This window comes from Micromesistius poutassou (genome assembly GCF_964030765.1).
Source record: "Micromesistius poutassou genome assembly, chromosome: 7".
In the NCBI taxonomy this organism is placed as follows: Eukaryota; Metazoa; Chordata; class Actinopteri; order Gadiformes; family Gadidae; genus Micromesistius; species Micromesistius poutassou.
In genome coordinates, this window is record NC_140277.1 from 15,119,254 (window position 1) to 15,146,137 (window position 26,884).

At 44.5% G+C, this 26,884-nt stretch overlaps 1 protein-coding gene across 1 annotated transcript in view; it reads left to right on the top strand.

Annotated features, from left to right (window-relative positions):
* The window catches only part of grid1a (glutamate receptor, ionotropic, delta 1a), a gene marked incomplete at its 3' end in the record, with an annotated part of 83,394 nt that extends 70,096 nt beyond the window's left edge, over positions 1 to 13,298 (top strand). Inside the window, exons 11-14 of the mRNA XM_084470498.1 lie at positions 4,682 to 4,877; positions 8,317 to 8,483; positions 10,318 to 10,558; positions 12,861 to 13,298. Of these exons, the coding sequence (XP_084326624.1) occupies positions 4,682 to 4,877; positions 8,317 to 8,483; positions 10,318 to 10,558; positions 12,861 to 13,298 (1,042 nt within the window). The remainder of the gene's footprint in view (positions 1 to 4,681; positions 4,878 to 8,316; positions 8,484 to 10,317; positions 10,559 to 12,860) is intronic.
* Between the last annotated feature and the right edge of the window lie 13,586 nt (positions 13,299 to 26,884).

Below are 26,884 nucleotides of genomic sequence, written 5' to 3' on the forward strand. Positions count from 1 at the left end.
GATAATGCGGGGGAAAACAAACAAGCTCTTTGCTATTTGCACACATTTAATGTGTGGGGTGAGGGCTACATCCATCTGTGTGTGTGTGTGTGTGTGTGTGTGTGTGTGTGTGTGTGTGTGTGTGTGTGTGTGTGTGTGTGTGTGTGTGTGTGTGTGTGTGTGTGTTTGAGTGTGTGTTTTTTGGTTGATGAATGTGTGTGGGTTAATGGCATATGTCCTGTGCTCAAGCATTGAGAGTATAGCTATGCTATTGGTGTACAGCTGTCACAGAATCTACAATAAAGATGTTTATAAAACTGCCACGAAAATACCAACTGGGCGACGGTCTCATCTACATCGTGTCTTAACTGAAGGACTCCTGGCACAATGCCGTGTGACATGCTGCTAGGGAGCATGTATATAGTGTGACTGTGTGGTACGGCTGGTTAAAGGTGAGGCTACAGCACACACAACAGGACTGTGTGTGTGTGTGTGCACAGTCTTTCTGATTGATGCTCCACTATGTAACTTTAAAGAGCGCTAGAAAAACTCTGGCACGAGTCAAACATTTTTGGTGGCCTCAAGATGCTGTGAAATTGGTGTATGCAAAGCGTGAAGGCAACATTCAAATGTTGTGTCCTTAAGAAGTCAAGCAAACGGGCCACAAATCCTCTGTTTTCCGTTTTGAATCTTAGCTGGTTATTTCTTACTTTTGATGGTTCCTGCGGTACTCCTGGGGTATTTCGTTTTTTTTTGTTACATGCAATTTTGAGCAACAAGGTGTGTATAGATACGGGAACCAGGCAACAGCACCAGATTGTGTCTGCTACAAGCTGCCAAGACACTTGTTGTTTAAGGCTTCCTTACTTCCTTCATGTCACGCGTGCTGAACGGACACAAGGATGGGAATAGCGCTACCTTTTTATGGTGTATTCCGAATCAGAGTTTTGCGTTTGTGAAGTACTGCAAAACTGTCTTGAAACTATGATAAATGTTGGTTCTTTAACCAATCAATAGCCACATTTAGCCTACAACTTGTGATCCGAGTTATGCTTATTTTTGATCATGTGTACCACTACAGGTTCACACAACCTCATTATTAAATAATGCAGTGCCATAAACTGATTAAAGCAATGTAGCAGGAGCTATATACTGATTACATGTTAATTACTACTTTTGTTTACCTCTCCTGCCAATGTAAAACCCTTTAAATATGCATCTCTTATGATGTGTGGGAGAGCTGAGTCACATAAAGATAATAACATGCAGATTAGCAATAAGTTGGGAGAGTTCACAAGAACTCCCTTACTTATTTACTGTCTATAAAAAGTAGAAGCATGAACAGAATACAAACGATGGGCCAAATAGAACAATATTTATCGGAATTGGAGCAATCTGTATGTTCGGCATCATTTGCACAAGTGTGGTTCTATGCAGTCGGTTGCCGCTTAATTTAAAGCATGCAAGACCAGAGAAGCCGTCACTAGAAGCCAGGCCTGGAAGCAACAGCAACACATAGCTGAAGCTGTAACAAATAGACACACAGTTCCCCCCCCCCCCCCCAACGGCTGTAAATTCTGATATTTGTTGACTGCGCATGTGCACAGATATAAAGCCATAAAAGAGAGATGTATACACAAGCGGAATACAGAAGGAAAAGCTGGTTGTATTCCTCTGGACTAGATCTGTGTTGCTTATGTTCTCCAAGATGGCGGAGGCAATCGTAAACAGGGAGCAAGACGCAGTGTGGGTCGCATGGTAACGCACTCATAGTGGTGATATTCTCACGTTAACCAAGTGATCTCTGTGCTGTTTGTCTCAACGGTGGTGCTGAAAGGCCAACTGCATTGATTCATTTCACAACGGCACGCCATTTAAAAAGGCAGGGCTGATTAAAACAATCTCCATCTCTGTTCCCTTCTTAGTATTCAGGAAGGGTCGTCGTTTGTTGACACATTTGTGTGTGTGTGTGTGTGTGTGTGTGTGTGTGTGTGTGTGTGTGTGTGTGTGTGTGTGTGTGTGTGGTGGGGCAGTAGCAATCGTCAGATTCATTGTTTTTGTCGGAGATGCTGTTATCCTCTCAACCTTGATCATTAACATCACTTACATACTGTAGTTCTTTCAGAGAAGGGCCTAAAAAGTAAACACATTTCTATTATCAACATGCTAATGCTGATAATAGATGCTCTGTGTCTGAAATGACAAGGCTTTCAGTGGTCTGACTCCCTGTTTCTGGATTTTTGGACAGAAAATGTGCAGAAAAGTCAATGTCATTAATGGTAAGCCATTTCTTTAGCGGTTGCTAGACAACATTTATGGTGAGCAGGAGTAATTGACTATAGGATGTTTCATCTCGGGCGCCGCTTCGAGAAGTCCTAAATTGCCACCCTGTTACCGTCCACGTTTCATGGCTAATCATGGCTTCTGATTTTTTGATGTAGCCGTTGATTAAAGAAAGACATCAAGGACATTGTCAACGACAAGGATCAAACCATATCAAAGGCCAGGATGACTTATGATCTAGTGTGATATAACAAATGATGTTTGGTACCAGTGGACTCAACCAGAAACCCAATGTTTTGTGTGTGTGTTTGACTCTCTCTCAGAGTGACATGTCATGTCACTCTGTTCGCAGAAATATGACAAATTTCCAGACAACATCCCATAACTTGAAAGTGAAGGGAAGCAGAGAAACCAATGTTCCTGGATGGATGCTATTGAGATTGCCATTATTAGTGGTCTAATACATTATGAGGGGGAAGGGGCAGAAAAACATTGTTCTATAAAACTGAAATAAGTGTACAATATACAGTGGTAAGGATCCTTTGCTCAACACACACACGCACGCACACACGCACGCACGCACGCGCGCGCACACACACACACACACACACACACACACACACACACACACAAGGGGGATAGTATTGAATAGGAATCAGTCAATTATTCAAAGAAAACGTGTGCTGGTGGTGCAGGTGGTGGTAAATCTGTCTCTTTTTCCATCTCACCCCCCTCCCAAAGCCTCCTATACACCAACAAGATAACTGGCTTTTCTCAACTGCTTTATAAGCCCTGTCATCATCCATAGCCTCCCAGTCACACCACAGCCCCCCAGTCACATCATAGCTTCCCAGTCACGCAGCAGTAATTACCCACAGAAGGAGGTGGAACGATTAGAGTAGCTCACTTTACACCCTGGGAGACCGTGACCTTTCAGGAAAGAGCTGTCTCCGCCTGTTCACCCCAGCACCACAAACACTGTTCTCCAGTTCTATGCTGATCATTGCCAGTAGGAGACACCAGGTTTATTTTACTTTTAAGCATGATGAAGCAAGTAGCAAAGGGACATGCTGATCACACTGCTAAAAGAGAAAATGTCTGGTTATCTAGCTGTGTGGAGGAGGTGCTGATTTTATACTGATACTGTATTCATAACCTTTAGTTATTCAGTTACATTTTTTCTTAAATAGGTTAGGATTTAAATAGTGCAGGAAGTCATTGAATTGTATTTTAATAAATTATCAGTTCAAAGTTCATTGATAGATATTATATTAAAAAGGAAAAGTATAAATTTATTCAAAGGGAAATTCATTTACGTTTGATCCGTGAGCTGTATTTGGATTAAATGATGCAAACATTGGAGTACTACTGGTGGGATAAATTATAGTAGATTATAAAATCCAATCCTACAATAAAATTAGTCTGGTATACATACATACTAATGGTATCTGAAAGGAATTTAATGAAATCGTTGCATGAGAAAATTTAAAATTGGTTTGAGTGCTGAATGACAGGTGTGGCCAACAGGGAAATCCATTCTTCTGAAACGCGGGTAGTTATACTGAGCCCCTTTATTGCTCGTTTACTAGTCCCAGCCGAGAGCCTAGCATCTGCTTAGCATGTTCACTGTCTGGTTTGGTGGGGATTGAGGAGCAACAATGTGAACACATCTCGGTTAATGTGCTGGTAATCTCGGTTGCAGCAGTCCTACTAAAGGCTGAATTGTGCGTCTAATGTCGTGGTTATCCGAGCATGAGAATTATAAAGCTGTGTTTTCTTTGGTATTATTGTGTGTGTGTGTATTTATTTAGTCAAACAAAATGTTCACTAGCATAAGGCTGGATGGAGCTATAGCGCCCCCTAGCATAGCTATAGCGCCCCCATTTCAGCCCCAACAAATATTGAAGGTTTAATCTTTTTTTTATTTGAACATCCTCGATAGTCAATTAGTAGCGTGTGCCAGCATGTGGCATGGGCACTAATGTATGGGAAAGATAGTGTCACACTTATCTCCAAAGCATCATGCTAATTAGATGTGTTATGTCTGGCTTTAGACATTTCATTAAAACATGGTGAGCCATAAATAACCCAGAACATTTCCGTGCCCATCTGCTTTGCCTGGTCTGTATTCCCCTAATGCACTGGTTCATGCTGGGTTCATCATCACTTTGTTCCTTGGTTTCCACATGAAAACAATTTTATCTTAAAGCCTGACTTTTTTCTTTTAACCATCTATTTTGTTCAAGATTATCCGGGGGTATTACTGAGAGGCTTCCTCTGCCCCCACTCGGTCCGTGGGGGGGTGGGGAGAGGAGAGAAAATCTCAAGTTTTTAACAAAAGCGAGACTAAAGGAAACCAGCGCCAGAGTTAGCACCTGTGAGCTAACACGGCGCGCCCCTTTATCGCGCTACACTGCAGGTCGTTCCAGGACCTGTCCAAGCAGTCCGACCTAGTGTATGGGACGGTTCGCGAGTCGGCCGTCTACGAGTACTTCCGGGCCAAGGGAACCAACCCCCTGGAGCAGGACAGCACCTTCGCCGAGCTCTGGAGGACCATCAACAAGAACCAGGGCCAGGACAACTCCGTCTTCAACCCCGCCGACGGCATCAAAAAGGTGAGCGCACCGCACCTGCGGAGAAAACACCCGCGGAAGTGTCTTGCTATAATGGTGATGGGTTGGCTTGGAGGCTGCTCCTTTGCTTAGAAAGGAGTCAGTTGTGGTGGTTCGGGCATCTGGTAAGGATGCCCACTGGACGCCTCCCTTGGGAGATGTTCCAGGCACGACCAGTGGGGAGGAGACCCCGGGGAAGACCCAGGACTAGGTGGAGAGATTATATCTCAACGCTGGCCTGGGAACGCCTCGGGATCCCCCCGGTCAGAGCTGGTCAATGTGGCCCGGGAAAGGGAAGTCTGGGGCCCCCTGCTGGAGCTGCTGCCCCCGCGACCCGACCCCGGATAAGCGGATGACGATGAGAGATGAGAGATATCTTGGGTGGGTGCGTGGTGAACGCAGCTGTAATCACATCTGGCGTGTTGTTCGTCCTGATCAGCGGGGGTCTTAAAATGTGTAATTTGATGGTGAGTTGATGTGTCTGCATGGAGCTAAAGTGTTCTTTAAGGTTTGAGGGTTTGAGCCCCACGCTCTAATCCCCTCCCCAGCCACTACCTGCTCCGTAATGACATGGATCTCAATTCGCTGTGGGAATATAATAAAACAGTGATTTATTTCACATAAGTCTTGTATCGTTTAGCCTTTATATAGCACCTATTTTGTCAGCTAAAGGCCTCAGGCCTTTCACAAAAGGCTTCAATAAAGAATAAAACATAAAATGAAAATGTCCGCCTTGCTGATACCTTTTATTTTGTTCAACTTCCGTCTGAGGTTTACAAGATACACTGAAGCTCTTTTCCCGAGCGCTGGTGGCTCATCAGCTGTTACCATGGCGACCGGACGGCACAGAGCGCCAGTCTTCTCAATATCGAAAATAAAAGAAGGACAGACGCCAAAACATTCATTCGAGCCGTTTCTGTATTTGGGGGTCTAAATTATTTTAGTAATGGAAACATAAAGTGGGGACTTTATTAGTGTGCCGACAAGGGGGTGTATAAATAAATTCCATTAGGTTGAGAGCATGTTTTAGGCTCTTGTGTGCTTGTGTTAGAAAAACATTATGGTTCATTCGTTTGTGTGGCGTGCTTTGCACCTTGTCTAATGGCCAAAAAGGACGTAATAGATAAATAGATAAACCAGCCTACCCAGTGCTATTCAGTCTATTCAGTCTATTCTTCTGTCTACTCTTTACAGTAGTAGTAAGTAGTCCTAACATGATGGTAGTATTAGAGCCTTGTCAAACACACAAGGGCACCTTGGGCCGATCACTAAAGAGATGCTTATCAAGAGGCTACCACACCGTGTCTCCACCAATAATGAAACACTGAAACAAAGAGTTACAATCCAAAATGGGTCTCTTCTAGATAATAATAACAATAGATAAGACTAAAAGCAGTGGATTAAGGACAATAGGTTGTCTGACCAGGGAATGAAAACATGATGGTCAACGGGGGTCACCCCCTGCTAGGGAGCACCCAATCCCCCTCTTTTAGCTGTGTTTGCCGTAAAGGAAACACACAGCACACACGGAAAAAACCACAGACGGGGATGTAGCACAAACTCACTCAGCACCGGGTCAAAAGGAGGCAGAGGGTTTGTCCCACAAACACACGCAGCGCGGCCACGACCCGGGGAACAGGATCGCCGCTGACGGCCAGCTGTTGCCAGCTGCATTTGCTAACAGAGCCGTCTCTAATGACGGTCAAAAGACAGTGAAGTGTAAATCCCTGTTAAATCGTATCAGAGCCACGGCCGCCCAGTCAACCTGGAAACACACAAAGCACAAGGGAAACGAACCAAACGCTACAACCCATGGATTTAGAAACATGAATTAATCACCTTTATTGGAGTACCTACAAACGGGGTTGCAGACACGAGGGAGCTCACAGGGTACCTCGTGTACTTAATCAGGGGCCTCATACAAACCCAGGCTGTACCAGGGGCCCGGGTACCCAGGGGGACTCAACAGCGGACGCAACAGACTGCAGCAGAACAGAGAGCCGTGGTGGTCGCACTGCGTTTTTATGGGCCCCTCTTTGTCTGAGTCACTACGGTGGCTCTGTGGGGTCATTAGCAACGGCATTCTGCCTGCTCACAATTATAATGGTCTCCTCTGAATGAGCCATTGCTCATACGCGGGCTGTTTCTCATAGCTTGCTCTGGTACAGAACCAAGACATATTTCCCAAGCCAACCCGCTCACGACGCATGCAGACGTAGTTTGTTGTTTTGCTATCCTAATATTGTCATGTGTTGAGATGAATATTTACGTATCAGATTTATGTGTATTATTCGTTATGTTGTCATTGAATTTTTTGACAACACAAACATAAGATTGTTCCCGTGTTCCGTACCGTGCACCCACACAACACACACAGCATTTCAGGGGATTAATTAATAGTTGGACAATTAGACACAGTCTTGGCACACATACACACACGCGCGCAAACGCGCCATTAAGCAGCTTTGTATTTGAAGCCGCTAATTGCCTTTGCTGTCGATGGTCCTAATGGTCGTGGAGAGACTTACATCAATGGGGACAGTTTCTTTCTACTATTAGTGTTAGCTTGAAACATATTGGACGGATTTTCTTCGTTTTTTTTACTCGCTCACAAATATTCTTCAACTTCTTCTACGCCTGTCAAAAGATATAGAGACCATGCAGTCAGAATCCAATGTGAAGCAGGAATGCTGCTTGCGGTTTCACCGGGACTGCATTACACATTAAACAGTAATGCAGAAAGTATTGTTAGGTCCAGAGGGAAAACTGACAGAACAGGACATTCAGAAAAGGAAAATACATATATAAAAAATATAAAAAAACACCCCTCACACCTCCTTTTGTGCTCTAGGCCAGAGAAACACAGTGTCCTTGAAAATATGCTTCACGCTTGGAGATGTCCAAATGCAGTCCTGTTAAAAGAAATTAAACTTTCCCAAAAACAGGAGAACATATCGTTCTCTGAGTATCCTAGGAAACGGAAAAGCTTTCCATCTTTCCTGAGTGTAACTTGAGACATTAGACATTCGTAATTACATTCATAGCTTTTTCATTAACTTGTAAGGTGTGTGTGTGTGTGTGTGTGTGTGTCTATGCACGTGTGTGTGTGTGTGTGTGTGTGTGCGTGTGTGTGTGTGTGTGTGCGTACTTTTGTGTGTTTGCACGTGTGTCTATGTGTGTCTATGCACGTGTGTGTGTGTGTGTATGTGTGTGTGCGTGCATGTGTGTGTGTGTGTGTGTGTGTGTGCATGTGTGTGCGTGCATGTGTGTATGCACTTGCGTCTGTGTGTGTCTATGCATGTGTATGTGCACGTGTGTGTGTCTCTATGTGTATATGTGTCTATGCATGCGTGTGTCTATGCTTGTGTGTGTGTGTGTGTGTGTGTCTATGCATGCGTGTGTCTATGCGTGTGTGTGTGTGTGTGTGTGTGTGTGTCCGCAGACCAAGAGGGAGCCCTTTGCCTTCCTGTGGGACATGGCGGTGGTGGAGTACGCGGCGCTGACCGACGACGACTGCACCCTCACGGTGACGGGGAGCAGCATGAGCACCAGAGGCTACGGCGTGGCCCTGCAGCACGGCAGCCCCTACCGAGACCTCTTCTCCCAGAAGTAAGTCAGGCGCTGCGCCGGGGCTGCCGGTGCTGCTGCTGCTGCTGCTGCTGCTGCTGGTGGTGGTGGTGGATGTTACAGAGACATTGCACCATCACACCAATGGTTAACCCAGTGATGGCTGGTGTTAGGCCCCGTGCTGCTTGCAGGCTGTTGGGAACCTGTGTTCAATAGTTTGCGAACTGATCCAGGCTGCAGGGACAGAATGTGGTGGACTTGCTTTAAATAGATTTGTTTGTTTACCAAGCCCATGCATGTAAACAATGGTTTACCCTCAGGTTAGGCCATGTTGGTTTACCCTTATTACAGCAGTATGTTTATATTGATAATACATATTTAAACCACATAATCATATAATTCAACTCGTAATAATTACGTATTAATCTCGTCAGATGTTATTTTGCAATTAGCAGCGTGTCCAATGTCTTTGTGGACTATTCGTTCAACCAGTGAGCAGAAGAAGATTTAACATCACCTCAATGGCATCAAGCAAAGTACACAAGCCGGAAGAAGCGTAGGACTATTCAATGGCGGGCCTTTGGGAGGGGGAGTCAAAAGCTTTGTTAGATGAAAGGAACAATGTGTGTAACTGTGTGTTTGTGTGACTGAATGCCAAATGGGAATGTCAAAAGCCACAGCAGATGAAACAAAAAAAACTCCTTTGTGTCTGCACGTCTGTGTGGGCACATGCATGTGTGTGTGTGTGTGTGTGTGTGTGTGTGTGCCAGAGTTCGGTCCTATTTATTTTTCCTGAGCATCTATGCTAATATGTGCATGGGCGACTTGTTGTGGTTGAGGTTGACTAATGAACGTGCAGTATTCTCTCTCTCTCTCTCTCTCTCTCTCTCTCTCTCTCTCTCTCTCTCTCTCTCTCTCTCTCTCTCTCTCTCTTGCTCTCTCTCGCTCTCTCTTTGTCGAGAGCGATTCAGTGCCTACCTTCTGTTTCCAGTCTGCCCTCATCATTCTCCTCCACTACACCCGTCCCCTCCTCTCTTCTCTCAGCCCTGCTGTCTCGCCAGCTAACTAATGGGCTGATGGCCGCCCTGGCTCAGCTCAAGTTGATTCAACTTGATATGAAACCCATTTCTTTTCATGCAGCTTTTTTCACCTCTCGCCCCCCCCCCCCCCTCCCCCCTCCCCCCCCCCCCTCCCCATCCACATTATTTACGCAGGAGTTCATCCATTCAGCACGTGTTAACATTCGGAGAGGCGGAGTGAAGTCGATTATCAAATCGATGTGTATCATGTCGTTTAAACTATCTAGTTCATTAGTTCGGTACCAGTTGCATGGAGCCTTCCCCTCCAAACCCTGCATAAGCAAATGCATTATCACTTGGAAAAACTCATTATGCACACATATTGAGTTGTGTGCAGCGTCACCTCGAAGATCAGTGACGCTGATCTTCGAGGTGGAAAAATACAGGCAATGCACACAAGGTGAAATAGATTACTCTCTGCGCTGCGTACTTGGTGTGTGGCGTGTTTCCAGTGCACTTCAGCCGTTACTCTCACACACTTGAGATTACCCATTTAAAGTCTGAAGGCAGACAAGCTGAAGTCTGGGTGAATGCGCCACTTCACTTTCTTTCGCTTTCTTTCGCTTTATATCTGTTTCGACCAATCATGTTGCTGGAAGCAGGGAGGAAAGTCAATTTCAAGTGGAGCACACAATACAAAGATGTGTACTACTGAAATAAAGAGATTGGAAAAATGGGGATAGAGTCTTTGTTTGACAGCAAAGCGTTTTACCCGACATGTTATCAACATGCCGGTAGCATATTCTCTGATGTGATGTGTGTCCTGCCGTTCTCCTCCTCCTCCTCCTCCTCCTTAGGATCCTGGAGCTCCAGGAGAAGGGGGACCTGGACATCCTGAAGCAGAAGTGGTGGCCCCGGAAGGGCCGCTGCGACCTGGACAGCCACGCCGACGCCCAGCCGGAGGGCCGGGCCCTGCGGCTGCACAGCTTCGCCGGCGTCTTCTGCATCCTGGCGGCGGGGCTGCTGCTGGCCCTGCTGGTGGCCGCTCTGGAGACCTGGTGGAACAGCCACCCGTGCCGCCGAGCCCAGCCCAAAGAGGTGACCGCCACCACCACCACTGACCACCCGTCGGGCCAGGGCCAGGGCCAGAGCCCGGGCGCGGGCCTGCTAGCCCAGAACCGAGTGGCCACCGTGGGGCCCCCGGCCCCGCCCAGGCCCCGGTCCAGACCCAGGCCGCCGGGGCCCCCCGTGCTGCCCAGGGACGCCACTGCCACACTCTACTTTATGGATCCAGCAGGCGCTGACACCAGCCCCGATTTAGTCGAGCTGCAGTACACCCAGTTATAATAGGTGTGCCCCCCCTGCACTGACCGTGAGAGTTCAAACATCATGTGATTTATATCCATCTGCCGCTCATGTTGGGTTGGCTGGTTATCGGGGGGGTCTTCTGTGAAGTCACGATTATCTCGCTCTTCTGCATGCTTACTAGAAACACATTGCATTAATTACCACCATTCTGGCCGAGCAAACAAACAGGATCCATCATCATTACGCCAGAGAAGCGCAGTCGGAGCGCGGCCGGCGTGATTGATTGGCACGTTCCGAAACAACAGAACTAAATTGTACTTTGTGTTTGAGTGCTAAATGAGCGCTCTGGTGCAAGACAATGGCTCTGTCTAGCGCATTCCATTCTTCTAGTCTGTGTAAACACCAGAGACCCGAATCCACCCAGCTGCACTGCGATGACACTGAGGCACAACCCGGATCCCTGAACTAAAGTGTGAGCAGAAGCAGATGCTGCATAATGTAATCTGTGACCCGCTGGTGGACTCGACAATCGATAAGGCAGTAAGAAGGTGGGGGGGGGGGGGGGAACCCGACCGGCCCGCACCCACCCAAGGCCCAGCCGTACCCTGAGGTCTCCCCGGCGACGGGGCAGTAAATCAAGCTCCCTCACCCCCAACCCCCCACCCCCCCACCGACAGTGTGCGGATGTGCCCACAGCGGGAGTTTGAGTTACTGTTGTCAACTTCCGAAGTTACGAGGCAGTGTTTGACGTGGCGCTGAGGCCCAAGCGATTACATATCGCTGTCACATAATAATCCCCTATCCCCCATTATAGCCCATCCCCGTGGCTGTAGCTATTTTGCCCATTGGTGTTGGAAGTAGATAACGGTGCTCCGGTAGGACATTACCTTGGTCATCACGCTCTATCACTATTATGTGTGGCGGCTGGATGTGTTTTCCTTTTCGCCGCACACCGTTGATACGATCAGTGAGCTATCATACACAATGGCGGCACTAGCCTAAGCGTTGTGCTTTCTAATATCAACTCACCTACCTTCTATAAGCCCAGTGGGAGCTCTGTACATTTCACCTGAATGTCAGCTCATTGAAACAATAGGTCAATGGGGGGGGGGGGGGGGGGGGTGGTTTATTATTTCTATCAGGTAGAAAAGGATTAGAGTGTGGAAGAAGGCCGTTGACATGATGACTGCGAGCGCTGGACCTCAAGGCTGGCAGGGACTTATGGGACAGAGGCAGACAGGAACGGGGGGGAAGAGGCTTATGACACAGGCCAGGAGTCAGAGGAGAAGGGGTGTGTAGTGGAAGTCCAGGTCATTACGTCATCTTTCATCTCGCCTCATGGTCTCTGTTGTGGTTTGGCTTGTTTGACTTGTCCTAATGTGTGTGGTGTTCAGCGTGGCTACGGTTTGCATGCAGATTTGTCTGAAATTCTGGCCAAAGTGGTTGAAGCTGAAATGGGTTTTCTCTTTTCAAGACCCACTCCGGCTTCTCCCTCTCATATCACATTTAAATCACCCCCATTACTGTCGGATGTTGCGCACAAAGGAAAAAGAACGTTTGCTGATTATAGCTTAATTGAAAAGGCTGCCATAAATGGCAGCTTTAAGCCACTGTTGAATCACATTTACTCAGAAAGTCTGATTAGTTCACTGTGTGTCCATCAGGAGCATTGGGGGAGGCTGATGTTCATGCAATGAGGTTGATCAGGTCAGGGAATTAACCTAATTACTCTTGGAAGAAGAGACATATTGGTTGGGGCTCGGTTAAAGTGTTGAGACATTACTTTTTGTCCAATTGCATCATTGCAAATCCTCAGAGACTGCTAAGCAATGCCTCCCCAGTTGTTCCATCTTCATTTCAGCTTCTGTATCATTCCAATTTGGTGAAGTAATTGGTGGAAACGAGGTGGATTGAACGACGTCTGTTTAGATGTGTTTTGTCTCAAAATGATTTGCATGCCTTCAGCTAACGATTTTCCACGATTGTCTTTCTCTTCCGTCTCCCTTCCTGCCAATCCTGTCTCATATCTCTCCATCTTTCCCACGGCTTATCTATGCTCCTCCATTCCCTTGAACGATCCACCACCTTGCAGGACAAGGAGATGAACCTGGAGCAGGTCCACCAGCGTCTGAACAGCCTGCTGGACGACGACATGGCCCACAAGCAGCTGCCAGGCCAGTCCATCGAGATCTCTGCCCTGGACATTGGCAGCATGCAGCCCAGTCACTCCCTGGAGGCCTTGTCCGTGCGGGACTACCCGCCTCACCGGGGAGGCCCGCCCCTGTCCGTCACCACCTTCCTGCAGGAGGGCCTGGGGGCCGGGAGGACACTGGGCGGCCTGGGCGGCAGGAGCCTGCCCCTGCCCCTGAGCAGCGCCACCATGCCGTCCATCCGCTGCAAACACAGGGCCCCAAACGGCGGGCTCTTCAGGCAGAGCCCCCTCAAGACGCCCATGCCCATGTCCTACCAGTCAGTGCCAAGGGGGTCCATCCCGGAAGACATTGAGCCCAGCCACGGGACGTCCATCTGAGAACGCCCACCTGGGACCACCGCCCCCGCCCCCAGCCCCCAGCCCCCCCCCCCGCCCCTCCAGCCCAGCCCAGCCCCCCACCCCTACACACACCCCTCCCTGGGACCCGCCACAGACAGTCCAGCTCATGAGGAGCCCCCCGAGAGCCTCACAGAGCCAACATGTTGCAGACACGTATAAATAAAAACATGGACTACAAAAAAAGGATTTTTTGTTATAAGGGAGGAAAAACCATGATAGACAATAAAGACACTTCTATGTACATATTTGTAAGTACTGAAAGAGGGTAACAAATAAAAAGTGTATTTTGATTATTCTCAAAGGTTGACTTTAAAAAATCTATATAAAAGTATTAAAAAATGACTGTTTGAATGGCTTTGTAAATTTTGTTCTCAATGAATAAAGGTGACAATTCTTTGTGGTTGTTTTCTAAGTGCCAAGTTTAAAGATGTTTTCTTTTCAAATTAACATTTACCTGAATGTAAGAGATCTCATGATGGAAAATACAACCTCTCACATTTGACAATTTCAGAGATGTTAAAAGAAATGATCTATTTGATATGATAAATAAAAGGTGGTCAAAAAAAAGATGTGTGCTAAAAAACACTTTTTGTGTTTGAAGGACTTCATATCGCCATGCATATGTTCAAATAGAAAAGTAGTCAAGAAGAGTTCACGTTCATTATCGCATTGGTAAAATCTTTAACCAATAAAATCAATGAGTCTGTGAAATCATAAAAGAAAATGCACTTTCCACCGTTGCTGGAAGTGGATGGCTGTTATGTCATCAGAACACACACATCTCTCAATAGATTGAATACATGACAAGATAACGATAACAAAGCAAGGCAACTTTATTTATATAGCACTTTTCATACACAAGGCAGACTCAAAGTGCTTCACACATAAACATTGTCATACAAAAAATAAAATAGATAGAAAATAAAGGCAAAGTTAAAAAAAAAAGCATTTTAGAAAGTGCAATGTATTTAAGATCAACAGTCTCTGACAAGTAGGAATGAGAACAACAGAAGACCCCAGCGCCAGTCTCCAGAAGGTCATTCGGTCTCACCTGGAGGGGCCGTGAAATCTCACTCAGCCACTGATAGCCAATATCAAATCTCGCATTACTAAATCTGTCCATTTGCGCTCTCACACACCCACCACATAGCCAGCAAACACCCCATAGTGCTTCGGTCTTACAGTTACTTGCATCACCGAATGACGATGATTGTTGCAGTAAAAGCAGACGTGTAAAAAGACGTGCCTTGACCCAACTGTGGTGGTTCAGGACCCACAAGTGTGTAAATGTCTAAATCACATTTACATCTAATGTATTTTTTGCTTTTTTTTTTTTTTGCTTTTTTTCCACAAATTACAACTACCATCTCAAGTGGACAGAGTGCAGGGTAGCATTAGGAATCATAATCATAAATAACGGGTTAGTAATTATATATTTAATTATATATTTCTTCACGGCCCCTCCCCCTCTGCAGGAGCAAAACACACATTAATGTATTCTCACACAAAAGGCTGAACTAATGCTTTCTAACAACCTGAATTAAACAGTCAAGCTTCACAGGATGCAATGTCTTTGGTGTCATGAAGATGTCGGGGTCTGGGGACTTCGCAGAGTGGCCAATCAAACAACTCAAACAACTGCGGCAAGTCTTTTCTATTAAATTATTTTATTTTGATTGGTCGTTTATGAATAATTATTTATACGTTTATATTAGCCCCTGCTTAGTTTGTTTGATTTCTTATGTTGAACAGCAGCCTATCATGAACCTAATGCAGTGTGGTATTATGTCATACAACATCTGCATTATGGTGATTTTATTTATCATTATTTAGGCTAGCTGTATATACTTAAGTGTGTCATAAGTGTCATTCCTAATTATCGTGTTTCCATTGTTTTACAGTTTGTACTGACATCCTTACAAGTCATGTGAATCAATGAAAGCGTTGGTATTAAAGGAGTAAGGCGCTCATTTCCTGGCTCATGAATTGAGTTTGGCTGGCTGTTTAATTCTGCTGACACTTTTTACTCGTTTTTTGTGGTGCAAGAGAAAGCGGTCGGTTATCAGCTCCGGAGACACTGATTCAAGCCCCTTCGAGGGCAGTTTCTATCAAAGCCAAAACTGATTTTGGAAACCAAATTATGTTATTTGAATGGGAATATTAATATACGAATCAATTATAACTTTAGACAATGTGCTAGCTAGTGTCTTGGTGGCACAGCCAATATCAGTGTTGGGGGTTACACACAAAGTTACTGTAAAGGAAATTAACTACCACAAAGTAACTTGTTATCTTTATTAAGATAACTTCTTTGTTGTAACGATTCACATAACGCACATAACGTTAGTTTCGCAATCCAAGTTTTCAGTTGTTGAATCATTTTTTCAAATAACAATCCGTTAATATTAAAATCCCAGATGCATTTACATTGTTATGTATGATACAGTAGGGTAAGCCTGAAATTTCCCTTCCTATGTAAACAGAGTGCGCGTTCCATCTGAATGTAGCTCTCTGCCTCCTTCCTAACATTTCATCATTCATCAAAATTCAAGTGGGAGCTATCTCAAGAAAACGTTTAACACTCAGCAGTATGATTATGTTTGTACGCTTGCTATAATCCAATGTTTTCCTGGAGGGTAAACAGGATTGTTTGCAACAAAATTACTGTAAGACACGCTTGACTGAAAAAAATAAAGAGATTTTCAATGTGACACTTTGCCGAATGTGCATATTTGCTACTGATATCTTGTTTCCAATTAGAATTTTCTGTAAATGAAAGTTACTGTAATTGAAACCAATTCGGATCATAACATCATCATCGCAGCAAGATGAAAGCCAACTTACAGACGACTTACAGAAAAGTAAACGTGAACATTCGGCATACCAGGACATTGAACATATCCTCTATATTTTAGATTAACAAAAGCACTAAATACTGTCATATCAATGAGTGGTGCATTTTCTTTAACTAACATAAGCAAGGAATCGCAAAGGGGTTTTCATTTTTGGAAACGCAAAAATAGTCACTTTTCTCAGTAGGTAATGCTGTAACGTAACAAGTTACTTTTGAATGGCAGTAATCTTGTAATGTCTTGAAAGGACGTCTTCCAAGGGTGCTCTGCATAGCAAGTCTTTTAGGAAAGGTCAAATTGTCATATGAATGGTAATGAAGTTAATAGTAAAGTTAATAAGATTGCTCTGAGCTAGTGTCGAGTTGGTGCAGCTGAGAGAGCTGATGGTGATCAGCTCTGCAACCTGTGTCCAAGTCAGGGGAGGCTGGTCTCCATGGAAACCAAATGATGCCATGACAATGTCATGTGAATTGTAATGTCAGTGATAACCTCTGATCAGGTTCTGGCCAGGGTCTAGCGGAGACAGTTGTAGGTTAACATCTCTGGAGACCCCATTACAACTCCTATCAAGGGTGGTCTCCATTGTAGCATCATTTAATTATGGAAAAGCAATGTCATTTGAATTTTAATATCAATTATAAAGTGTTGGTGGCATGGTGTAAAGAGCTGTTCGTTATCAGTTCTTAGGACATGGGTTCAAGTACCACAATGTCCATCCATATACTTTATTACGATGTATGTCTATGGTTTTCAAACCATTTTTCTTATCCCAGTTCCACAGATTCACCTTCTCTTTACTTCAAACAAAACAAACAACCGATCATGAACAGCTCTCTCAAGTGCACCACTGAGACGCTGGGCTGACAATACTTAGCTAGAGAGAGCCCAAGTACAGAAGAACTGCAGTACTGATCAACAGCAGCTGTGCACCACAGCGAATATGGCCCTGATCTGGTCAGAGGTTATACTTGACATTACACTTGTGGTGCTGGGTGGTGCCTGCCCATCGCCGCTGCTGGTTGCCAGTGCGTCCCTGGAGAGCCCCTCAGGGTCCAGTGTAGCAAAGTCCATGCTGCACGCCGCCTAGATGACTGCCACACTCCAACTAGGTGACTTATGCTAGAGTTCTAACAAAGACCAAAAAATGTGAACATATTACACCAATTCTTAAATCATTACATTGGCTCCCTGTATGTCAGAGAATTGATTTTAAAATCATGTTGCTAACCTATAAATCCCTACATGGTTTAGGGCCAAAATATTTAACTGATATGCTTCCACTACATAAGCCTTCTAGACCACTAAGATCTGAGACCAATCTGTTAATTATCCCCAGAGTCAACACGAAACATGGGGAAGCAGGATTTAGTTACTATGCAACAAATAGCTGGAATAAACTCCCTGAGGATTTAAGACTTGCCCCAACTCTGACAGCTTTTAAAACAAGACTGAAGACTTTTATGTTTGCTTTAGCTTTCTTCTAAATCTTAAATCTACAATGCTTCTATTTTTTATTTTATTAGTAACTTTGCCTTTATTTTCTCACTTTCTAAAATGCATTTTTATTAACTCTGCCTTTCTAAAATGTTTTTTTTTTAACTTTGCCTTTATTTTCTATCTATTTTACTTTTTACTTATCTATTATTTTTATTTTATTGTATGACAATGTTTATATGTGAAGCACTTTGAGTCTGCCTTGTGTATGAAAAGTGCTATATAAATAAAGTTGCCTTGCCTTGCCTTGCCTTATTTTGGGCTCCTCCAGATAAAGGACGCAGGGTGGTGGTGTTAAAAATCGTGTTTATTGCAATGATGTTTGATAATGAACAAATGGCAAGGGTGCTCCACTACCATTCGGGAGATCTCCCTGAGTGTGTATGGTGATGGCTGGTTTAACCTGTGCACACTGATTACTAAATGTGTCACGGGTGTGCGCAAACCCACGCATGCATCCACAGTTAACGAGAAACTCTCTCGACTAGGACACGAAAGCGCCCGTTATAACTGTTCAGAGGTTAATAGCTGTTACTCTTCACATGATATTGTTATGTTTTGCTAAGTCATTTTCCTTTAGTCTTGATGAAGAGTCCAGGGTCTCCAGAGTTGATCCAAAAGCTCTCTCATTTGCACTCGGTTACGAGCTGGCTGGAGTTTCTAATGAATGACCATCATTCATTAAACATAATTTATTTTACAGACCATGTTGAAAATTACATGTGATAATGTGTTTGTGATTTGCTTTTGTTTTTATTGTGTGTGGAAGTCTATCAAAGCTTACTGCATGCATGCATACTGTCTTGGAGGTAACACACATTAATATAATTAATATCTTACTATAAAAAGTAAGATAAATAAAAACACATTATAAATTGGGCTTGAAAGTTTCGAAACCATTTCTGAAGGTCCACAACAATGGTACAGCTCAGTAGAGGGACAAACACACACACACACTAACTCTGTGTCCCACACTCACACACTCATTCACAGTCTAGCCGTGGGCTTAAAACAACCTTCACAGTGATAACCTGGGCGATGTCTCTCCAGACCAATGCAGACTTCCTGTTGCTCTGTCATGGGCCAGACAAGATCTTCCCAACGCCACAGTAGCCACACCCCCACCGATGACATCACCCTCTGTGACCAACTGTGTGTCTCCACCCGTGTCTCCATGGAAACGGAATGAATTTAGTGCCCCGGGGCAGAGTTTGTTCATATGAATGTGACTCGTTAAATAATTATTTTATCACAATGTTGATATAATAACCACTTTTATTGTGTTTAATTAGTCTCTTCCCTCCTGGCTTCGCCTCCGATCTGTCTTGTCCGTCAGTCTGTCAGACATACTGGTTAGGGAGGCTGGAAGAGGGGAGCGTCGTTGACATGAATCCCATCATGTTTATTATTATTATGGTATGTTTGTTTATCTTATTACCAACTCAAGGCCTTATTTATTCAACCTCGTGGCTGGGACACTGTAAACGAAATCAATTAATAAATAACGGGTAATGATTGGTAAGTAATTTTGGAAACGATGTAATGTGAATTGTACTATTAAGTATTACCTCCGACCACATCATGAAGTCATTTGGGAAACTAAGACATCTTCTATGAATCATAAATCAACTATGAATACCAAACTAACAAAATTGAGCTTAACCATGGCCAGAGAAAATTAGCAGCACTGACATGAATAATACGGAGATGAATAGGCGAGCAATTGCTCATTTGTCAAAATGAGCTCACAGTTAGAAATGTTTTGATGTATTTATGTAACAATGTTTAGTGACAATCCTTCCTATATTGTATGCTTTCTATGAAAGCTTGGGAAGTGGAAAGGCAGTCTGTGTCACAAGCACACACACCCCCACACACGACACACACGACACACACATACACACGCACACACACACACACACACACACACACAGGGCATAGAGAGAACGGGGCGAGGGTTGTCTAGATGAACCTCTCCAGGTCTGACCCCTGTAAATGTTCCCTCTTCACTTGCCCCGTGGACCTTTTGTGTGCTCCTCTCGCCCCCTTCCTGTCACTCCCTCCAGGAGGGGCCCTCTCCTGGACCCCCCCCCCCCCCCCCCCCGGAGAGTGATGACCTTGTTTCCTGGGCCGTGTTGTGGGCTGTCAGGGACATGCGCCCCCCCACCCACCCATCCCCCCCCCCCCCCCCCCACCCACTCCCATCAACATGGTCCACTGCCACCACTTTGTGTCAGGTTTTATCTCACAACATGGCCCTGCTCACCTCAGAACCACAGTGAGCGCCTACCCCCACCCCTCCACCTTTTGCAGCCAGCGTACATATACGCATGCACACACACACACACAGCATTGAATGTACACACCCACACAGTCTCTCTCTCTCTCTCTCTCTCTCTCTCTCTCTCTCTCTCTCTCTCTCTCTCTCTCTCTCTCTCTCTCTCTCTCTCTCTCTCTCTCTCTCTCTCTCTCTCTCATATGCACATGCATACAAACACAGTCGCACACAAACACACGCATACACAGATAAAGACATAGAGACACACAGACAGACACACACAGACACAGCCAGACACAAATACGCATACACATGCGCAAACACACACACGCTCTTACACAGACACGCACACATAGGGACACATACATACATACATACATACATACAGTACATACATACATTCATACACACACACACACACACACATGTATGCACAAATTCACACACAGACACACACACACACAAATAAAAAGAGAACCCTAATGGATGAACGTAGTCAGTTCCAACGAAGCTATTAAGGTGACGCATTTTGCTGGGGACCCGGAGAGCGACGGGAAGGGTGAGATTCACAGCTCAGAATGGAACAAATCCCCTGCATAGGACCATCAGATCATGTGGATAATGTTGCGTGCATTCAAGACGACCACATAATGGACTCATTTCCACTTGTAAAAAGAAAAGAAAAAAAGGACCAAATCTCTATCAGCGCTGGTCGGATAGTTCCATTTCCACCGCAGCAGATCATTTGTAATTAAACAAGCCTGCCGTACACGACTCACATGACCAGTCCGTATAATTAGCTCGTGTGGGCAGTGCTCGGCAATCTGGTGCAAAACGTCTCCCGTGGTCCCCGGGGGCCCCAGCCGGCCGTGTGTATGTCCAGCGTGCTACAACGCACTCAGGGCTGTTATCTTTAACAAGGCAACTCCACCCTGCAACCTGTCATCTGGCTGCTTTAGCGGCTCACTTTATCATTTAGATCCTATAAGTTAATAACATGATTTACACCCATAACATAATTGGCACGTTCTCCTCCTAATGATCAATAATCTATAATAAAGACATAACAACATTAAACCCAGTGGCGTTTGCCGTGATTCACTGCTTTACTCTGGAGAAACCGTGCATTGAAAGAATGGATGGCACAAATGAATAACAAAGGAGGTGTGATGTGAGAGATGTGAGAGATGCATTGCTTTATATTAGATATACTCAAAAACAGGCCTGAATGCATGCACTTCTATAATACAACTGTTGAGTAGGCCCAGTACACATGACAGGTATGACGGAGCCTGAGGGTGAATACATGTTTCATTGCGTTTCAATTTAACGGATCAGTTGTGTGCACGCTTCATCGCCATCTGATAAATATTAAATAGGCATCACACATGTTTGATCTAATCACCAACATTGCTCTTAAAGATTGTTTAGAAACAAAAGTAAACTAAACCCAACAGGTTTTACTGTTGGGTCAAACCTCAACTTTAAATTTAATTGTGTTGGTCTAGACACTTTATGGCTTCAAAAATAGACCATTTAGAGCAGCCGCCATGACCTGGCTTTCTGCCGAAGGATGTTTCTTACTGACTATGTCTAACTCTTACAACTCAAAAATAGGTTTGCCAGTTGACTGGTACAAACCAATTAGTTCCAAAATCACCCAGGATGCAATAGTCTCACAAAGAACAAGAATAAGTAGCATTGTCGGTTCACCACAGAAGCCTGCTTTTTATTTTTGTGGTGTCGTTTGTTACTGTGTATTCCGGTGAATGGTGAAGGGATCACAAAAATTTCTTAGTCAACTTAAATATTCTACCTGCATTTTTCATGCCACATGCTATTTTTCTAGCATTAAAAAAAACGGGCATGCAGCGAATCGGCTTTCTCCTTACTTAGGTCAAACCATTGTGATGTATTATCCCTTTCCATCCTGTGTTCCTTTAGAAACGTATTCATATTTGTCAAGACACCTTATATATTTAGTCGGCTAGCGACTACTTGCGTGAGAACATATTAGGGGTGTGATAAACAGCTACGTGCCTCTTTCATTAATAATCCAGCAGAAACAGCATCTCGACAGAGCTATAAAACTTTCATGGCCTTTGCTGCAGACATCCCCCCCCTTGAAAACCGGGCATGAAGGGAACTAGCCAACATTTCCTTGTACTTTCCTTTAAATCTCTCTCGGCTCTCCCTCTGTCTGTCTGTCTGTCTGAATCTTTCCAGCTGTGTGTGTGTGTATGTGTGTCTCTCTCTCTCAATATCCATCTCTTCCTCTCTGTCTCTATCTATCTCTCTATCTCTCCCTCAATCTCTCTCTCTCTCTCTCTCTCAATATATATATATATATATATATATATATCTTATAACAGAAGGGCTTCATATCTAACAGAGTTAACCCAAGGTAACATTCAACGGGTGGTGTGTTTACCTCAAATGTCTCGCTTCCTGCCAATTAGCAACGTTAAGGATGTTTTTTGTTTTTTTAATCATCGATTGCTGACCAGATCTGTTGTATATAATAAGCCCACGCACAGTGTATGCGTGTGTGTGTGTGTGTGTGTGTGTGTGTGTGTGTGTGTGTGTGTGTGTGTGTGTGTGTGTGTGTGTGTGTGTACCAGTTTCTCGTAGCAGCTTATTTTACCATCTGGTCAGAATCCCGGTGGATGGCTGCCTTCTCTACTGCGGTTCTATTTCCAATGGGTATGTGATGTTTACCAGGGCTTATACCACAGAATGGTTCAATTATTGATCGTGATTGGGGAGAAATGCTCCAAGGATGTGCATGGTTTTTCAATGACGGGAAAACCGCTGTCTTTTATCAGTTCCCAATCAATGCGCTACAAACCCAACATACACTATCGACCAGAAGTTTCCTTTCCAATGCAAACACAATATGCAGGAGGATATTTAAATATATTAGATCAAGAACAATATGCTCAGGAGAATAATCGAATACAGTTGATCGAAACCAATAATGCTCAGGGCTCGGCAGAAGAGTATTCTAATTTCAGCTGACGTTGACCAAAAACAATAACGTGATGGGTGAAAAGCAACTGACATTGAATCACTGTGTCTAACGGGGGTTTAGGCGAAATAAAGCACTCAGGGGCGTCCCCTTATGGGAAAATAATGTACGTTTATGTGGACGTTATTCTCCAAAAAATTAACCAGCCCAGAGCGACTCGTTTCTGACTTGAGGCCCGTGTAGCGTGTGCATTATGTTGTGGACCATGGAAAGTAAGCATCTAAATGTAAAATGCATTTGTTGCACAATATTATTCGAGTTTGAGTCTGATCTCTCCAGATGCTACTCACACAATGTAGTCTTTATTTAAGGGCGGCAGCGTAGCTGACATGGTGACGGCCGTCACATTCCTCTTCATCCATATGCTGTGCACACCATGATTGACGTTTCCCCGTGCCCCTCGCCCGGCTCCGGAAAGAACACCCGGAGCGCCGTCCACGTGTGCGGCACACACACTCCCACGCACACACAATATGTGTTCCTTCTCACTTTGTGCGTTCACTATTTGCAATGTTCCTTGGGTTTGCTCCTCTATAGTCTCACGCCTCTCTCCTATAATACAAAGATGAATGACGATATATTGGGACTGCTTGGAGTTCATGGAGTTGCATGACAGAAAGAGTGCCTGTGTGACAGCAGGAGACGAGAGCTCATGAGAATGCAGCCATGCGGCCAAAGGCTAATGGCGCCTGCCCGCTCGGGCCCGTCTCTGATCAGCGGCATATGGAGAAATATGCTGAAGAAATAATTTGCACTTGCGCTCGCTCTGTGCCACCCTCCTAGGATAAAGCAGGCTTAAGATGTAGTGTGAATAATGGGCCTATAGGCAGGGGGTGTTGCGCATGTTAATGTCTACCGTGTAGCAGACAAAGTCACAAGGGCAAGATTGATATTAAAAATAGAAACGCAAGCACACATGAATGATTACATGCGCGCGCGCACACACACACACACGCACGCACGCACACACACGTGCATGTGAGACGATAATTCTACGCCACAGAAGCAGGGTACTAGGATCTGTGAATATTCAGAGGAGCAAAGCATGAAGTGGATTCAACAGTTTTAAGGTCACTCTCCAAACTAATTTACATCTATTTATATTGTGTCCAACACACACACACACACGCACACACACACACACGCACAAACACACACGCACACACGTCATCCTTTCTTGACTGGTCTGACAGCACTGCTGGGTGCTCTCGGCGTCAGGATGGATGTCCCCTGGTGTCCGGCCGGGGGCAGAGGAGGCTGGAAGCACTCTTCAGTTTCATTAGCACATCATCACATTTGCATCCCCAGCAACAGAGATGCCTGTGGCGCAACCACCACCACTGACTCACACACCCCCCCCCCCCCCCCCCCCCCACAACCACTTTCATTCAGCCCTCTGAAATATCTGTCCCAGGGCGTCTTAAATAAATATGAGAAGGGGAACATTGTAAATGCATTCATTATTACATTCTCTTATTACCGACCATGGAGTGGTGCTCTTGTTAAAATCACATCACAACAACGGACTCAGCGTGGGATTGTGCCTCTCCCTGATTACTAAGACACACTTGAGACGCTTTATTCTTATGTTTTCTTTTTAATAAACCAAAAAAGTCCAGTGATGCCGTCATCGGCCTTTATATATGTATGACAGTGTCAACAGTGCCTACATATATGCATGCATACATGTCAACCTTTTCTGAATATATGTATGACGTGTATAGTCTCAATATATGTATGATAGTGTGAACAGTGTCTTAATATATGGATGACAGTGTGAACAGTGCGTTTATGTATGTATGACAGTGTGAACAGTGTATTTAAATATGTATTACTGTGTGTACAGTGTGTTTATATGTCAGTGTGTAGTGTGTTTATATATGTCTGACAGATTGTAGTGTGTTTATATATGTATGACAGATTGTAGTGTGTTTATATATGTATGACAGATTGTAGTGTGTTTATATATGTCTGACAGATTGTAGTGTGTTTATATATGTATGACAGATTGTAGTGTGTTTATATATGTATGACAGATTGTAGTGTGTTTATATATGTATGACAGATTGTAGTGTGTTTATATATGTATGACAGATTGTAGTGTGTTTATATATGTATGACAGATTGTAGTGTGTTTATATATAAAGACAGTGTTTACACTGTCTTATATGTATGACATGGTGTACAGTGTCTTAATATATGTATGCAATTTGGTCATCCTCTGTGATTATATGGTTAATTGTTGTTATCTTGAGACATTTTACAATTCTAAATATATTTTAATATGGTTATAAACGCTTTATTCATATTTTTTCATAAGAGTGAGTAATAAACACCTATATTGCTAATAGTTTAGGTTGGCTTTATGGATATTAAAATGCTATTTCTAGACATCACTTGCATATACTTCTCTCTTTAACGCTTACAGTCATTGAAATGTGCAGGGAGCAGAACAAATATAGACAAATATAGACGTTCTGTGACTAAACCATGAAATGATGGAATGATAAATAGGATAATATGAGAATAAATAGAAACACTGGAGGTGGAAAATAAGAACAACAGAAGGAGATTTCCCCTGATGGCAGAGCGTAAGCGGACAACATTTCTTCAGGGTTGACAGGTTCTAGCGGAGGCTCTTCCGTGGCCTAGAGTGGGTCTCGAGTGTGGAGCCATCCGACATCACCGTAGGAGCGGAGAGGGTCGGGTTGGCAGTCACAATGAGGTTTGAGGGATCTTCAGCACCACGGGGCATGGGCACAAGCTGTTGCTATGGCGAGGATAGCGTCGGTCGCGCAATGCAAAGCTGTGTCTATAGAGAAAAGCAACAGGTGGTCGGCCACTTTGAGGATTTTCATTTTAGGCTCCTTGGGAGAATAAACTGTTTAATTTGGATATTTTTTCTTTATTGTCTTATTCCTAGAACTGGACTGTTTGATGCATCACAATGCATCAAATACGCACCCTGTAAAACAGTCCAGACATAACAGAATAAGCGTTTAGCCTTAAACCTTGTTTATAAACTCTTTTTTCGATTGTCAACAAACGCTTGTCCTCCATGTGGCCAGTTTCCAGCAATCACTTGTAAGCAGCGTTGACTCATAGAGTATATACACCTGACCCAGTGTGAACCGCTGGCTCTCACAGACCATCTGCAGTGAGCAAAGTGCAGGCCAAGAAACTGACCAGAAAAGTCTTATGCGGAATCCAGTATCCAAAATCAACAGAGTGTTACAATCACTGGGTAATATAGTTCATTATATTATGACACATCTGCATTAATAATGCACTTATCATGCATATTTATGGCCTATGGATTTTTGTTAAAGATAGATTCAAACCTCCGGGCCCTTCACACATTCAGAAGCGTCTCGTTGGAGGAGTGTAATATCGTATTCAAATCACTTCGGCGGAGATGCCTTTCAAAATGATGTCCCTCAAAGCTAGTGGGTTACGACAGGAGAAAAGGAGCAAAGAAAGGACAATCTGCGGAGAAAGCTTCTTTCACGGGGCTGGTCAAAGGGAAAAGGTCCAAACATTACGTCTCAATACCCTTTTATCTTGGCTTAGGGACATTAGATGTTGGCACTCTGCCGAGCGTGGAGCCCACCGCCGCCGCTAGCCACCGCACGTCCATTTCTACTAAAGGCTGTCATTAGCAGGTCTACCTGGGTTTTATCTGCAACGGATCGTTTCTTAGGAGAATATTATTCTGGCCTGCTAATGAATGCAGACGGCTGCCCGGCTGCCCGGCTGCCCCCCCCCCCGCCCCCCCACACACCTGGGGGACCACTCTCCATGTGTCGCCGTATTCATCAGAGCCCTTTATTATTCACAGATTCAGTTCTTTGGCAGAATTGCTCCGGAGTCTGGACAAATGGCTAAATATGAGCAGAATTCTAAACGCAAAAAT